Below are 17,746 nucleotides of genomic sequence, written 5' to 3'. Positions count from 1 at the left end.
AAATTGAATATTTACGCTTAGAATATAAGTGAAAGATGTAAATTTGAAATGTAAAAAAATGTGATTCTATTTTTTACAAGATATTGAGGCTTCAAACTTTGTAAGAAGATTGCCAATAATTTCAAATTCTTAGAAAGAGGGTAGACGATCTGTTTAGCTCCTAGCATCCTATCCAGGGCCATGAAACTGCAATACTTTAAGACAAATATTTTTCTGTATGGAAACTAGCGACATCTTTTAACGGATGCCCCTAAACATATATGTTGTTAAATTTGAGGCATTTAATTATTGTATAACTAACTAAGCATAGAAAATAAAAATTTAATAAAACATACAAGTCTTCATTTGTTATAGACAAATTGATTAAATTTTATCGATTTGTGGTTTTTTTTTGAAAATTTACAAAATCCTTCATTACAAATAAAATATAGGATAGGTAATATGTTACTGCCATCTACAGGAGCAATGAGAAACTAATCGAAGCGAAGCCATCTAGTGGCCGACACCCGTAAATATTTTTGTTGAGTGAGTGAGTTGCTTATCTATAACTAATTTATGTGTATTATTTATGATCCTATCCGCAGTCTCAGTCTACCCATGATCATGGTGGAAATATCGGCAATTCATACAATGTGAAAATTGTGTTATGAACCCGACAACTAATAGTGTTTATAGATATGTAGGGGGTAGCTACCATAAAATGCAAAATATATGACAGATGCCAGAATTTCGATAATGATATTTACAAGATAAGTTTGGATAATCTTCCTTTTGTCGTTTAGCCCAAAAGATGTAGTGAAATTGTTAGAACAAAAGTGAACACAAATCCTATATGTAATTTATATGTAATAATAACATACAGTATATATATATAACCAGTGGCGTACCTAGAACTTTTGCCGCCCGGGGCGATCTCCAGTCTGCCGCCCTTTCTATTATAAGTCAATCAAATAGTGGTTTTTATAAATTAATACACATAAATAAATTATTAAGTTATTTAATCAATATTAATTAATACACAGAGTAAATTTTTTAGACTTATTTGTATGCACTCGTAAACATATTTATATAATATCTACTCTTCTAGCTTTCATAAGTAAATGCTAAAATGCCGCCCCAGGGTAAGTGCCGCCCGGTGCGGACCGCACCCACCGCCCCCCCCTAGGTACGCCACTGTATATAACCAAATAGTTTATTATCAACCTTATTATAAAGAAGAGACATATCAAAACGATTGCTGGACTAATATTTTTTAAACATAGCTCATTGTTTTAAGATCTCGCGAACGAAAGGTTGTTTAATGTCAAACGTATAATTGCGTTACTGTAAGAATCGAATTAGTTTTATTGAGAATTTTAAAACTAGAATTAATTATATTTCAATTTGACAGAATAATTTGAAATTTTTATAAGATTTTGATAGCATGTGCATAAGTTTTTCTACGATTTTCTCAAGTCGCTACTAAATTAAAGTTATTTGTCTTAAATATTATTTATTTCGTACTAGCTGACCCGGCAGACTTCGTAGTGCCTCAAACGATAAATAAAAGACCTAAGCTTTTGTATCCCCACACAACGTGGTCTCGCCTTGTCGCGGCGGTGGGGCTTAAGTGTGCACCCCGATACCGTGGAGCAGCGTTGTCTGCACAGGGGTGCCGCGAACTAAGAAGACTGCACACGGTGTTCCCTTTTCCCACCTTTGCTGGACAAAGGGTGCGTGAAGCGGGAGAGGGCTCCCTTCTGGAGACCTCTTGGACGCTAGGCCATGTCCCCGGCAGCTCTTTGGCTGCTAAAGGGGAAGGCCCTCCAGAGGAGGGTACCGGTACGCCGGCGTGGCCACGTCGTGGTCAGACGTGTGGGTCTGTCAGTAATGGTAGACCCCACGTGGATGAGAAGTGAACCGGAGGGCACTCCCTTCCGGTCGCTGGTTGCCATGTCCCCGGCTGCCTCTTGGCGGCTACAGGGGAAGGCCCTCCAGAGGGGGGTACCGGATTACCGGCGTGGCTTCGTAGAAGCATACCGTAATCCCTACCGAGTAGGGGACGGGGGCCGCTGCCTAGCAGGGGCCGCGAGGATGTGTACCTCTATAAAAAATGCCCTAATCTTAAGCCTGTGACGTGCCCGGTGATGAGATGAGTGGCTGGAGGGAGTCCAGTCGTAAGGGCCGTCCCAGGGGACCGACCCCTGGTTAAATAACAAAGGACCAAAAAAATGATGGCACACTTTAAAACAAAATTACCCCAGGAGGGTACCACCCTAGGTGGAGAATCCCTCCGTGCTTCCACCTCGGTGGAAGCATGCTGCCCCGCGTATTCTGGGGGGGGCAAAGCATGCCACGGTGAAGGGGGCTGTGCGACGGGCAGCGGAAAACCCGTCGAACCGAGGTGTGACAGCGCTGGCTCGACGCGCTCTGCGCTCGTCAGCGAAGGCGAGGCGGCTGGTCCGAAAGGGACAACCGCCAAGAAGATGAGGCGGAAGAGGAAGTCTTGGCGAGCTTCCTCTCGTGAGGGGGTAGGGGAGCCAGCGTCATCCTCTGGCGCAGATGCCCCGCCGGAAAAGGTGTTGGTAATCTCCGATGCAGCCTCTGCTGCGGAGGAGATGCCGCCCCCTAGAGGGAGACCCGCCCGGAAAAGGGGCGCGCCGTCACCGGCGCCATCATCAGTCTCAATGTCTGTCGCCTCGTTGGATGGGCAGACGACAGAGGAGGAAGAGAGCGGCCTTCAGGATCCTGCCATGGTCATAGACAGGGCCATGAAGACCGTGAAATCATACGCGGCCAATGGCACCAAGACCAAAGTCGCTGGCCGTAAACTGCGAGAAGTGGTCTCGCAGGTCTCGAAAGTTCTGCCATCAGTTGCTTCTGCCAATGACCGGGTGGTACAGCTGATGGCGGAGAATTCGAGACTTCGAGCACAGCTCCAAGCTCGGCAACGGCCCGATGATGGAGCAGCGACGTCCTGGGTCGCTGGAGCCCCTCGGAGCTCCCGTCTCCCGGCGCTGACTGGTGATCAGTGGCCTGTGCTGCCACCACCGCGTGCGGCACAGGAGCGTCCGCGTCTCCCGTCGCCGCGCTCTAGAGAGACGACCGCCGCCGAGCGGCAGCAAGCACTCGCGGGGCCACGGATGCTGGCTCCGCCAGAACCGAAGGCCTTCAGCCTGGACGAGGTCATCAACCGCACCGTCCAGGCTGTAGTAGAAAAGCTGGGCGGCAGGCTAGCGGCTCTCGAGGCGAGAGTGACTGCTTCGGCCGACGTTAGACAACCGGCGGTGTCGGGTGCTTTGGCCACCCGTTCCGCTCCCGTACGGGCTCCGGCCACCAGGTCGGGCCCGGGACGAGATCGAACCAAACAAGGGGGTGGCGCTAACGCGAAGCCTCCATCACAAGCACCCCAGTTCCGTCCGCTGCCTCCGCCCCCGTCAAACATGGACGAGGGGTGGAACGTGGTGGCCCGGCGGGGTGCCAAAAAGGCTTCACTGGGAGCTCCCCAAATGGGTAGAGCGTTAGTGGCCATGGTGGCTCAGGCTGCACCCCAACAGGGTCGAGCACCTGTAGCCGTCAAGAAAAAGAAAAAAACTAAAAAAGGGAAGAAGTCGCCGCGGGCGCCGCGATCAGCGGCAGTGGTTATAACTTTACTGCCTGCCGCTGAGGCCAAGGGCATGACATATAATAATGTGATGGCCCGGGCGCGTGAAGCAATCAACCTGGACGAGATTGGGGCGGAGGAAGGCCTCCGCAGCAGGCAGACGGCCAATGGGGCCAAGCTGTTAGAATGTCCCGGTGCCGATAGTCCCGGCATCGCGGAGCGTCTGGCGGCGAAGCTCCGTATGGTCTTGCCTGAGGAGGAGGTGCGGGTGCACAGGCCGGTAAAAATGGCGGAATTAAGAGTGACCGGCCTGGACGACTGCACCACCAGGGATGAGGTGAGAGCAGCCATCGCTACCCAGGGCAACTGTGCACCGGAGAATGTGACCGTGGGTGAGCTGCGCCGTGGTTATACCGGGGCCAGCTCAGTGTGGGTGCGTTGCCCGTTAGAGACGGCTGCCTCCCTGGCTGCTCCTCCGCCCGGGGGACCGTCGGGGAATCCAGGCAGGCTGCGCGTGGGCTGGATGGCGGCCCATGTGCGCCTGCTTGAACCACGCGCCTGGCGATGCCTCCGGTGCTTTAGCACCGGACACGGTCTCGCCAGGTGCACTAGCTCGGTTGACCGCAGCGGTCTGTGTTTCCGCTGCGGCCAGCCGGGCCATAAAGCGGCGTCCTGCGCGGCTGCCCCGCACTGCGCTTTGTGCGCTGCGGCCGGGCGCGGGGCTAACCACCGAGCGGGAGGAAAGGCGTGCCTCCCGTCCGGTGATAACACCGAACGCAACCGGCACCGGAAGTCAAAGCGCCGGCAGAAGAGAAAGTTGGCCAGAGGAGCACTGGCCAACGCTGTAATCCCCGCTGCGGCGCCGGTGCCGGAGGGTGGGGGCAGCGGTGAAGGGGAGGGAGCGATGGATGTGGTCCAACAGTAATGGACCGCACCTATCGCTTCCTCCAAGGAAACCTGAACCACTCCGCCAGAGCTCAGGACATGCTGTCTCAGAGTATGGCGGAGTGGTCTATAGATGTGGCTGTGGTCGCCGAGCCATATTTCGTTCCCCCGGCAAATGATTGCTGGTTCGGGGACGATGGCGGCCTGGCGGCCATAGCCATAAGAAGAGACGCGGCGATCCCCCCCCTGGCGATGGTGACCAGGGGCCAAGGGTTCGTCGCGGTGCAGTTGGAAGGGACCGTCGTGATCGGGGCGTACTTCTCTCCGAACAGGCCTACTGTCGAGTTCGGGCATTTCCTGGGCGGGATCGGGGCGATTGCTCGCCGCCTCGCTCCCCGTCCAGTGATTCTCGCGGGGGATCTCAACGCGAAGTCTGTCGCATGGGGCTCCCCCCGCTCGGACGCTCGTGGTAGGCTACTGGAGAGGTGGGCGAACGCGGCCGGCCTCTGTTTGTTGAATAGAGGTTCGGTTGCGACGTGCGTGCGGTGGCAGGGCGAGTCTATTGTGGACGTTACGTTCGCGAGCCCAGCCATCGCGCGCCGTATCTGCGACTGGAAGGTTTTGGAGGGGGCGGAGACGCTGTCAGATCACCGATATATTCGGTTTGATCTCTCCGCCCGCTCCACAGTCGCAGACGGGGACCACCCCCGTAGTGCGTCTCGGTCATTCCCCAAGTGGGCACTGAAGCGCCTGAATAAGGAGCTCCTGATGGAAGCCTCTATAGTGGCGGCGTGGGCGCCCATGCGTCCACACCCGGTCGAGGTCGAGGGCGAGGCGGGGTGGTTCCGGGACACGATGCGTCGCATTTGTGATGCGTCGATGCCCCGGATCGGCCCTCGACTTCCTAATCGCCAGGCGTACTGGTGGTCGCCCGAAATTGCGCAACTCCGCGTGGAGTGCGTTCGGGCGAGGCGCGAGTGCGCCAGACATCGCCGCCGCCGCCTGCCGCGGCGCAACGATCCGGTTGCGTTCGCGGCAGCAGAGGCCCGGCTGCACGGCGCATTTCGCGTCGCGCAGAGGGCATTGCAGCTGGCCATCAGAAGAGCCAAGAACCAACACATGGAGGGTCTCTTGGAGACGCTGGATGAGGATCCGTGGGGGCGGCCCTATCATATGGTGCGCAATAAAATGCGCCCATGGGCCCCCCCGATCACGGAGCGTCTCCAGCCTCAGCAGCTGCGGGACATCGTCTCGGCGCTGTTCCCGCAGGAGCGGGAGGGATTTGTCGCTCCCGCTATGGACGCGCCGCCGGACTACGACGGCGAAGCCCCTGCTGAGGTGCCCCATATAACGGGGGCGGAGCTCCGTGTGGCCGTTCGCAAAATGTGCGCGAAGGACACTGCACCCGGCCCGGATGGTGTCCATGGCCGGGTTTGGGCCTTGGCTCTTGGTGCCCTAGGGGACCGACTCTTGAGACTTTACAACTCCTGCCTCGAGTCGGGACGGTTTCCTTCATCGTGGAGGACGGGCAGACTCGTGCTGTTGAGAAAGGAGGGGCGCCCGGCGGATACTGCCGCCGGGTACCGTCCCATCGTGTTGCTGGATGAGGTGGGCAAGCTGCTGGAACGCATTCTGGCAGCCCGCATCATCCAGCATCTAGTCGGGGTGGGACCCGATCTGTCGGCGGAGCAGTATGGCTTCCGAGAGGGCCGCTCAACGGTAGACGCGATCCTTCGCGTGCGGGCCCTCTCGGAGGAGGCCGTCTCCAGGGGTGGGGTGGCTTTGGCGGTGTCGCTCGATATCGCCAATGCGTTTAACACCCTGCCCTGGTCCGTGATAGGGGGGGCGCTGGAACGACATAGAGTGCCCCCCTACCTTCGCCGGCTGGTGGGTTCCTACTTAGAGGACAGATCGGTCACGTGTACCGGACACGGTGGGATCCTGCACCGGTTCCCGGTCGTGCGCGGTGTTCCACAGGGGTCGGTGCTCGGCCCCCTTTTGTGGAATATCGGGTATGACTGGGTGCTGAGAGGTGCCCTCCTCCCGGGCCTGAGCGTTATCTGTTACGCAGACGACACGTTGGTCGTGGCCCGGGGGGGGAGTTTTGCTGAGTCTGCCCGTCTTGCTACGGCTGGGGTGGCGCATGTCGTCGGCAAAATTAGGAGATTGGGCCTCGACGTGGCGCTCAGTAAATCCGAGGCCATGTGGTTCCACAGGCCCCGGAGAGTGCCACCTGTCGATGCCCATATCGTGGTTGGAGGCGTCCGTATCGGGGTCGGGGTGCAGTTGAAGTACCTCGGCCTCATTCTGGACAGTCGTTGGACCTTCCGTGCTCACTTTCAGAACCTGGTCCCTCGTTTGTTGGGGGTGGCCGGCGCGTTAAGCCGGCTTCTGCCCAACGTCGGGGGGCCTGACCAGGTGACGCGCCGTCTCTATACGGGGGTGGTGCGATCAATGGCCCTATACGGGGCGCCCGTGTGGGGCCAGTCCCTGGCCGTGGGGGTGGCGAAGCTGCTGCAACGGCCGCAACGCACCATCGCGGTCAGGGTCATCCGTGGTTATCGCACCATCTCCTTTGAGGCGGCGTGTGTACTGGCTGGGACGCCGCCTTGGGTTCTGGAAGCGGAGGCGCTCGCCGCTGACTATAAGTGGCGGGCTGACCTTCGTGCCCGGGGCGTGGCGCGTCCCAGCCCCAGTGTGGTCAGAGCGCGGAGGGGCCAATCTCGGCGGTCCGTGCTGGAGTCATGGTCCAGACGGCTGGCCGATCCTTCGGCTGGTCGTAGGACCGTCGAGGCGATTCGCCCGGTCCTTGTGGATTGGGTGAATCGTGACAGAGGACGCCTCACTTTCCGGCTCACGCAGGTGCTCACTGGGCATGGTTGTTTCGGTGAGTTCCTGCACCGGATCGGAGCCGAGCCGACGGCAGAGTGCCACCATTGTGGTTGCGACTTGGACACGGCAGAGCATACGCTCGTCGCCTGCCCCGCATGGGAGGGGTGGCGCCGTGTCCTCGTCGCAAAAATAGGAACCGACTTGTCGTTGCCGAGTGTTGTGGCATCGATGCTCGGCGACGACGAGTCGTGGAAGGCGATGCTCGACTTCTGCGAGTGCACCATCTCGCAGAAGGAGGCGGCGGGGCGCGTGAGAGACGCACAATCCCGCCGCCGTCGAGCGGGGGCCAGGGAGGCGGATCTCGCCCAAGCCCTGGCCCTCTAAGTGTTTCGGGTCCCCCTCACATGTCGGTCTGGGGACCGGCGAGGTGGGCCTAAGAAGACGACGTGCAAGCTGCTCTGCACGCGTTTTACGCAAGAGCATCCGGGTGATGGAAGGCCGGCTATCCTCGACCCATGCTGGTTCTGGCCCAGCGGGGTATTCCGTAGGGTAACCCACTCTAACCGGCGCCATCTAGGCGGGCTTCGGACAGTCTGCCGACCGAGAGGGCTGGTGGTCGTGGCGCCGACGACCGCCAGTCCGGCGTCCCGAGGGGGAGGGTGATGGGAGAGATGTGCTCCGCACTAAACACTTCACTTTCCCCCCTTTGCCTTTTCATGAGTTCTGTCTCATGCGAGGTTTGGACGTTGGTTGTTGAGCGACAGGAGGTTTTAGTCAGTTCGACTCTGACATACCCCGCCCAGTATCCCCAGAAAAGGGCGGAAGTCCGGCGATTTCCTCCTGAGCAAAAAAAAAAAAAAAAAAGCTTTTGTATAAAATAAGTGCTAACACTGACCCTTAGCAAGAGCAGTGCTTCGCAGAATCTACCACCAGAACGGAAACGCGACCCACTGAGAAGATCCGGCGAGAAACTCAGTGGGCTGTGTCTATGGGATTCGCTGTCCCAGCATTCATACCGGAACATATGATTGATTTGCGATACAAATGGCGGCGATACAAATAATTTGCGATACTGATCTTTATTATTTATTATATGCGAAATGATCTTTATTATTTATTATTATTATTATTATTATACTCATTTTTCCTGTATAATTCCTGTTTTTATGTAGGTATACGATTTTGTACATTGTTCGCGCGACAGCGCGACGTTTGTAAATGTTCTGCTCAACTCGGGTGCCGTCGCCCGTACGCACCCCGCACCTCTCATAACAGTGCGGTACATGACGGCACGCGGAGATACGCTCGTTTGATATTGAGTAAATTGTGCGCGCGCGCCCTTCGTATATACTAAGTAAAAGGTATAGTGTGAACCGGTGAAAAGGTGTATGTGCCACCCATCGCAGAGAAACGCCACTACGACCGTGATAGTGCCAGCATCAGCCTCCAAGTAAGTCCCGTTTTCCTACCTACCCTTTCGTGTCCGCTCATTCTCCGCAGAGTTCATATGCTCCCTTTCAGCTCATCAGCTCACGTTTAAGGTGACGCTCACCTGCGTCACCATACATTGAGACTTCAAGATGAAGTCCTAAGGTGATTGATGTTGCTCACGGTCAGTGGCTGTCGCTAACCACCTTATGCCAGGAGGCTATGAGCTCCTTTACCTGTCTCACTTGCTTTAGAGCAAGTAAAAAAATTACAATAGTACATTGTGCACCAAGGGAGAAAAGTTGGACATTTCCTCCCGCGTGTAAAATTGCCACCATTCTCCCGCGGTGCACGTACTATTTTTTCTCCTACCAGGCGGAAAGTTCGTGGAGTACGGAGCCGGGGTCCAGGGGCGAAACCCTGGCTGGGTGTAGGGGGGGGGGGGGCGGAGCCCCCCCTAACTCATAAAAAAACAATTTAACTGTTTTTTAATTTTTAAATAAACTACTACTAATTGAATAAGAAATGTCGGATGAACTCATCTTTGTTTAATATTTCACTATTAAACTTTATTGCCTTTTGTTTATTTCACTTTTACATTAAACACAATATTGCAAATTACCCGAGCACAACAATGGCGGAAAATTTTAGGTGCGTGAGAGCAGACGTAGACACTAACGCGCATGCGCACTTGTACCCAAGGAGAAAAAGTTACACTTTCTTCCCTGTGCAGCGGGAAGAAAACCGAACTTTCGGCGTAGGTAGGAGAAAAATTATCATTGTGACGAACATATCGTATACCGCTTAAACATATGTAGTGTTCAAACGAGAATATGTTGTTAAAACAAGTAGTTTCAAATTATCTGGATTTTTTTCTAGTTTTTAAAATGAATTCAATTATACTGTCGAAGGCTGTTAATCATTGAACGTGGGAAACATTAGAGAACATGGCGCCAGACCGCGTTCCAACTTTCAAATCAATATTTATTTAAACTTAAATGATGTAAGTGTAGCGCGGAATGTACGCGCATTTATTTAGGATTGGATTCCAGAGGTCTTACTCTTGAGGTGAGTATTTGCTGACTTAAAATAGTAGTGGCAATAGGTGAAACTATAATACTTCATAAAACGTACCTGTTGTCAAAAATACGTCTAGTAATCTTTTTTTTTTGCCTACCTATTAGCAGCTTCGTGGAGATATTCTGGTTATAAGTAACATTAAGTAACATTACATGTGATTATAAGGCATTAAGATGCGAGTTTTTAAAGTTTTCGATAGCGTAAAAGTTAACTCAATTTTGTATGGAGTTGGATCGTTTGCCTACGTTTGCCACTAGGGGGCGCTGTTCGAACTCCGTACAAATTTGTGTTAACTTTTACGCTATCGAGAACGTTTAAAACTCGCAATAAGCACACTGGCTTCGCCTTTGTAGGTGGGCAAGCTCACGGGGCTCAGTCTGAGAGCGTTTGCTAACATTTACCCTGGCAACAGTAGTGCGTTGCTGAATCTGCCGCCAGATTGGAATCGCAACCCACTCCCCACCCAATCGTGATCGGTGCTCGGAATACCTAAAAGCACCTGAATTGATCAAAGTTAATGTTCATCCAGTGATTGAAATTCGACCACAATCATAGACACCCCAAGACTTAGATTCATTTTATGTATTACATTGCCTCTTCACTGCATAGTATAAAACAAAGTCGCTTTCTCTGTTCCTATATCTCTATGTATGCTTAAATCTTTAAAACTACGCAACGGATTTTGATGCGTTTTTTTTAATAGATAGAGTGATTGAAGAGGAAGGTATGTGTGTAAGGAATGTGTATAATAACATTCATTAAATAGTGGATAAATCAATAATAAATTAAAATTTCCCAAGCGAAGCGAGAGCGGATCGCTAGTTTTATCTAATGTGCGTCCGGAAAAAGCATTCAACAGAAGTCTCGTAAAAGTGACACCTTCTTTTATTTAACGTAAGCTATTTTCTTTGGTTCACACAGTATTGAAAAGGGTGTTTTCTTAAAGACAACTTACATAATTTAAAAAGATTTGCTTAGCAAAGATTTTTACGATCATCATCATCACAGTCGGTTACTCTTGGCAGAACAGTTGTGGTCAAGCGGAATCCTTGTTTATTAAAGCCTTGACAGCTGTTCTCTTGGCGCACGCACACGTTAAGTGGGATTTTGGTAAGGATTTTCATTTGATCAGTCCAGCGCATGTGGTTTCGTCCACGACATCTTTTACAATACCACCTACTAAATTGTTCCTTATACAGAGACTCCTGTTTCCTCTCCTTACCCACGATCATGTAAAGAACTTTACTAAGTTATGTGGAATTTATATATCTATATTATTTTTCGTTCGGGGATTTAATACGTTCTTAAATTTCAATCTTTATTTTGAGGTCGATTGCTGATTTTGGTTCATCTGGACTGCATCTTTCCTGATCCCTGAGACTCTTTCAGATATTTCTAGTCTTTATAACCGTCTTCCAATCCAGCAAAGTATAGCGTCACATCAAGAATTAACTCTTTCCGAAAAGACGTACTTTCCTGTCTACATGATAAATATTATTATACTAGCTGACACGGCAGACTTCGTAGTGCCTCAATAGATAAATAAAAGACCTAAATTTTTGTATTTATAAAATAAACTTAAAACAAACAAAAGGAATTCGTCCGACGGGGGACACATCAAAGAAAAAATAAAATTGTTTTTATTTAATTTAATTATTTTTATTTCGTTCCGAGCATTTTCATATATATTGGCCTTTTAAACCTTCTCTGGACTTCCATAAGTAATTCAAGACCAAAATTAGCCAAATCGATCCAGCCGTTCTCGAGTTTTAGCGAGACTAACGAACAGCAATTCATTTATATATTTAGAGATAGATTTTGTAAACAATAAAAACCGAGCGAACAATTTCCTTATAATACCCATCACTTAACTTACAAGTCGCGTAATTAATAAATAACATAAAACCAATTAGCATAACAACTTAAATAAGTAGGTAGGTGTATAATTAAGATTAAATGTACATGCTTTATTTATCAGTGTTAAGTGTTATTAGCCTCCTGTATCCGCCTACGCTGTTCGTAAGTGACGTGTGTAAATAAAAATTGATTGTTCGTTGCAGCAATGTTACGTTTGTGTTGTGATAAAACTGATCGACACCTCTGTGAGTGTGTATAGTACACGATTTCGGCAATAAAACATAGTTTAGACATAGACACGGTAGGCAGCGGCTTGGCTCTGCCCCTAGGCGTTGCTGAAGTCCATGGGCGACAGTAACCGTGTAATTGTCAGCTATGGTGACCATTCGTACGGTTTTTGGCAGGACAGTACTGTTTTTTTAAGACGCTGTCCTTTTTTTAAAAGCATAAAATATGACCTATTATTTATTTCGATAGGCAGCGGCTTCGCTCTGCTCCTGGCATTGCTGAAGTCCATGGGCGACGGTAACTGCTCACTATCAGGTGGGCCGTATGTTCGTTTGCCTACAATATAAGTCTTCTTGGCTTAATGGATAATAATTAAAATGTTTTCCTGTTGAGTGATGCAATGCTATGCCACAATACAAATCTTACCGAAGATATCAACTTCTTTAAGTTTGTTTTAGGTTTAGCTTGAATATAAGGGTTGCACTTTACAATACTATTAAAATGTGGATTTAGTGTCTCAAAATGATTTGCTGCATTTGTGTAGCTTAAAAAAGCATCTGAAAATTATTGTCATAATTTTTGGAAATGAATACTAACAAATAAATAAAAAAGAAATGGAAATGAGCTAGGACCACACTTAATGTTATTGAAGACAACATGTCTATTAGTCTACACATAATAATGTTATTATAATAAGCTGGTGGTAGGACCTCTTGTGAGTCCGCGCGGGTAGGTACCACCACCATGCCTATTTCTGCGGTGAAGCAGTAAGGCGTTTCGGTTTGAAGGGCGGGGCACTTGTTGTAACTATACTGAGACCTTAGAACTTATATCTCAAGGTGGGTGGCGGCATTTACGTTGTAGATGTCTATGGGCTCCGGTAACAACTTAGCACCAGGTGGGCTGTGAGCTCGTCCATCCATCTACGCAATAAAAAAAAGCGGTTACAAACTTGGAATGATTGTACTATGAGAAGCAGAGACTGATATACATACTTATATACGTTGAAATATAAACATATACCTAGATGGCTACTAAACACCTAGACCGAGAGAAAACAAGCCTGTTCATCTCATGAATGTTTGCCCGATGTGGGACCAAATCCACTTCCCTCGGCCCAGCGGTCAAGAGCACTTCCTGCTGAACCATAAAGTAGGTCAAATAACGTAATAATGCTAGTACATTTTTTTCATAAATTCGCTTACAATTACTTAAACCTTAACCTCGTAAATCAAGTGAAATAATCCGACAGACAAACGACACACGCGGCACATACACAAAAACTGTTCTTTGTCCATGTCTGTAACACGTCAGTTATCGTGATGCATGGATTAAGTAAAATTTCGGACACCCACGTGACACACCCACACTGGACCTTATAAGGCAAGATCACTTAGCGCGAGATCTATAGTTCAAGATTTTTTACAACTCAAAAAGCTTCCGCTAACAGCTTGACGCCAATTTGACAGGTTTTAAACTAATTTCCATTAACTCACTGAGTGAGTTTCTTGCCAGATCTTTTCAGTGGGTCGCAACTCCGATCCGGTGGTAGATTCAGCGAAGCACTGCTCTTGCTAGTAAATTCTCTTAGGTCGAGCCCGTGAGCTCACCTACCCGTCCGCAAGAAGCTGGAATAACCCATTTGCCTACCTTCGAGTAGGTATGAAGAAAAAAAACAATTTATTTTTTTAATACAGTCGCCCTCTCATAGTGGTTTTCTAAATTGAACAAAACAAACACAATATTCGAGATCACGACAACACGACGTGAGTCTTGAGACATGTGGTCGAAGCTTAATTTGTGTTGTATGTGCCACTTTTTAAATAGAAACGCATGAGTGCTTCACGGCAGAAATAGGACAGTACTAGGAGTCCACACGGGTAGGTACCACCTCCCCGCCTATTTCCGCCGTGAAGCAGTAATGCGTTTCGGTTCGAAGGGTGGGGCAGCCGTTGTAACTATACTGAGACCTTAGTACTTATATCTCGAGGTGGATGGCGCATTTACGTTGTAGATGTCTGTGGGCTCCAGTAACCACTTAACACCAGGTGGTCTGTGAGCTCGTCCACCCATCTAAGCAATAAAAAAAAAGGTACTAGGAATTATGTGTTTCAGTGGATTCGTCGAAGTTTATTGTTGAAAAATCGAAATACAAACTATAGCTTTAGGTCCAAATGCAATGCTGAATATACATATTTTGGGTCAACATTCTTACGTTTGAGCGTAATGTTTCTTGTAATTTATTGCATTCAAGTTTATTGTAAATATGTACATATAAATCACTTCACTCAATTTGAAAAGCTGTACCGAGATAAAATGAAGTTGGTAGCTTATTTAGTTTAGCGTTCCCCGATGCTTACACGAGTTGTAAATGATTAAAGAAGTTTACCAGTTTTAGGATAGTACTTATTGTATGAATGAAGACGACATACAGTTTAGCTGTTCTTAGCTGATTTTGGCGACGCAGCTACATAAGTGTTAGTATTATTAATATAGAGAAATTATTATTATTATTATTATATAGAAATAGAATTAGACGCGAAGAAAATGGCGCGAGATTTGACAGTTTTCTTTTTAATACGGACTGTTGAATGTGTTCACGGTGTCACATTATATGAATATATTGAGTTTTACTTGGATTTTTGATTTTGACTTTCTTTTTGGACCTGTTTTAGTTTTATTTATTTTTCTCTCCTAGTAGCCTAGGGGGCTATTCCAGCTGCGCTCTGATGGGTAGGTGAAACGGCTACATTCTTCAAACGGACCATAATTCATACAAACCTTAGTTGTTACCGGTGTTGTGAGCTCGTACCGATAGGCTCCATCTTTCAAGAGGGGAACATCCGTTATGCTATAAAATCGAGACTTCATCTCATGTCTGAGGGCGGGAAGCGTTATTCACAGTATGATTTCTATGGGCTCTGGTACCCAATTAACACCAGGTGGGCTGTAAGATCGTTCACCCGTCTTTTTAATTAAGTACAGATTATATTCACGTATAATATTATAGTAAAATACCTTATCGGCTCTAGTAATGTTAAATCTAATTGCATTGTTTTCATACTATTGTAAGCTCCTATTCCAGAGCCAGTAAATAAATACACAGGTTGCAATAGTTCACTTAATACTTCTTTATTTGTAACTCCACTTGTACAATCTTAGATATCTGCTCACTACTCAATACACTGATTTCTGTGTCGTTTTTTCAGACTACCGCCTTTTTTATTATGTCACGTCCCCACTACTGCCATTGCTCCCACTAACAGTGTTGCTATTTAACAATCCGATAATTGCCTTAAGTTTAACATGATACATTTTATTATTTTTGTTTTAATTATTTTACAATAAACCTTACACTATTTTCTATTTTCATAATGTAAAAATGGTTTAAAGACAAATTAATTAATATTATTAGTTACATATATTTAGTTAGCGTGGTCGTGGGTAAAACGTTTGTTCTTATAATGACACGTTGTTGTATAAGAGAAGCGTTAATTGTGGATAGATGTCAGGTTTGAGCCCCGTGAGCTCACCTCCTAGTTAAGGTTACGCTGAAATAGCCTCTCAAAGCTCTCAGCTTATGTAGGAAAAAAAATGTGGATAGAGTGCAATGTCAAATTATTTTTTTAATACTATCATTTCCTATAGAAAACTTGTAACTGTTAAGGCTATTGAGGGCTTTGGAACATTTACCCTGTTCTAACTTGACGGAACCCTTGATAATTCTATTTCAAAGATTTTCATTAAAGTGAAAAGAACAACTTTAAATTTAAATTCAATTGAACGAATAATGCGCGAATAATTCGCAACCAGCCTGCGTAATGAGAAGACGAACAGACGTATAAAAACGTTTTTTTTCCAATTAAATATTGTATCTGTGACCAATAATAGAAGATCTATTATCAACTGGCAAACATAGATTTCTCTAGAGAACAAGGCAAGGAGTGTAGGGCGCAATTACTGTGTATATTGCATTGTATACAAGTCAAAGGCTTTTGACATCCGACCTTTGCAGGAGTGCCAGAATAGAACGCACCAGTGTGGAAGCGAGCCAACGCCCCGACTCGCGCTAGGTGCAAATTTATTCTTTGATGTCACACAGGAAATCATTTGTTTGATTTATTTGTTCCTCTCACAATAGACAAGTTAAATGTCATGAAAAATAAAATGGTTTTTAGTGAGTTTCGATTTTATTATTATAAATGCTCGAGACGAAGAAAATTTTGAAAATATTCTACGGAATCGTGTTTTTAAAACACGTATTTAAGATTGTTCGAAGCTTGAACTATTGACGGCGGGGTTTACGATGCTATGCCTATGAGTTCCGGTAACCGACTGACATCGGACGGATTAAAAAAAAAACTCATATGATTGCTCCGGTGACCGTATAAAGTTTATTCTATGAACCTTGTCGCTACGTTCGGAAACAATGGTCCGAACCAAGTTTAAGTTTATGCAATTGAATTGCTTTTACGTACGCCAACATTGTTGGTACGCGTTTACGATCTTATTGTTCGGACTCGACTACTCGTTTGAATATCGATTCGGGACGACAACGTAAAAATCGATTTCAAGCCATCATAAAGAAAAAAAGATATCCTGTTTCCTGCCTTCTGAACAACCGAAATTGATTGTGTTACCAGCATTGTCAAATTTCTTAATTCAAATGTAAAAATAATATAATATAATATAATAATAATAATAATAATATTGACACATAATTCACATTAGAGCAATCCCCGATGAAAAAAATAAACCAATCTGTTGTGAGCCTTTCTTATTAGTTACCCGTTACACTATCAAAGAATGAAAACAGAATAGTGCCTAATGGGCGGACCACGCTACTTAATAATTGGTCTCGATTAGACTACTCATTATGTTTATTAGAATTGAGATAGTCATCATTGTGAATGTTATTTAGGACAGATACTGAACTCAACGAATGCGAGGAAGAGTATGACGCGCGCAACTTAACCCACAGACGCAACCCACAGAGTTTCTGGCCGATAATTCCTTTTTTTTTTCCTACCTATTCACTGGTAGCCTAAGGCTATTTCAGCTACGCCCAGGCGTAGAATTTCACCCATCCAGATGGGTAGAAATTCTTAGTGGGTTGCGACTGCTAGGGCATTCACAATTGTTCACAATTGACTTCCACGGTGAAGGAATAACATCGGGTAATAAAAATCAAACCCTCAAAATTATAATTAGAAAGAAATAACCAAGTTAATAATACCTACCCGCACGGGCCCACAATACACCCAACGAATATTACTATAATTTAAACTTTTCCGGGTTTCATTTTTGTCAATACCTTCATTGCGGAAGTCTTTTCTGAGCATGATGTGTATCTTTTTCATTGGAAAAACGCAGTTAGAAAAATGCGGGTACAATACACCCAAGCAAAAATATTGCTCAGCGAAGATCCCAAGCTGTTCGAATAAGATAGATACGAGTGCAAATCAAAACAATACAAACGCGATCATCAATCAGTTACATTTTGAAGTTGTATTTTAACAATAGAATTACCGGTGTTTGATTAATGTTTTAAAACTCTTACGGAACATATTATTACGAATTAATCTGTAATCTTTTAATGATGCAATACGAATAAATAAAGTACTATCATTTGAAATCGGTACTAGGAGCTATTTGACTATAGCATGCGTGAACGAAGTGTTGGAAGCGTTATATGAACCCAAAAATATCCTAGATAATGTCAGCGCACAAAATGTATCTAGATGTCTCTATCTATCTAGATGTATCTAGATGTCTCTAAATGTATCTAGTCGTCGTGGCCTAACGGATAAGACGTCCGGTGCATTCGTGTTGAGCGATGCATCGGTGTTCGAA

At 46.9% G+C, this 17,746-nt stretch overlaps 2 protein-coding genes across 2 annotated transcripts in view; both read left to right on the top strand.

The window, feature by feature from the left end:
- The window catches only part of LOC101743158 (division abnormally delayed protein), a 147,905-nt gene that overhangs the window by 21,146 nt on the left and 109,013 nt on the right, over positions 1 to 17,746 (top strand). The gene's annotated exons all lie outside the window — the stretch shown is intronic.
- Positions 1,588 to 4,195, top strand: LOC134200261 (uncharacterized). Its single transcript, XM_062672807.1, has 3 exons — positions 1,588 to 3,975; positions 4,033 to 4,118; positions 4,187 to 4,195. The coding sequence occupies exons 1-3, from the start codon at positions 2,211 to 2,213 to the stop codon at positions 4,193 to 4,195; spliced, it is 1,860 nt and encodes a 619-aa protein (XP_062528791.1). The 5' UTR covers positions 1,588 to 2,210.

Source organism: Bombyx mori, chromosome 15 (assembly GCF_030269925.1).
Source record: "Bombyx mori chromosome 15, ASM3026992v2".
In the NCBI taxonomy this organism is placed as follows: Eukaryota; Metazoa; Arthropoda; class Insecta; order Lepidoptera; family Bombycidae; genus Bombyx; species Bombyx mori.
The sequence above is the reverse complement of the archived record's forward strand: the minus strand, read 5'-3'. Positions and strand labels throughout refer to the sequence as shown.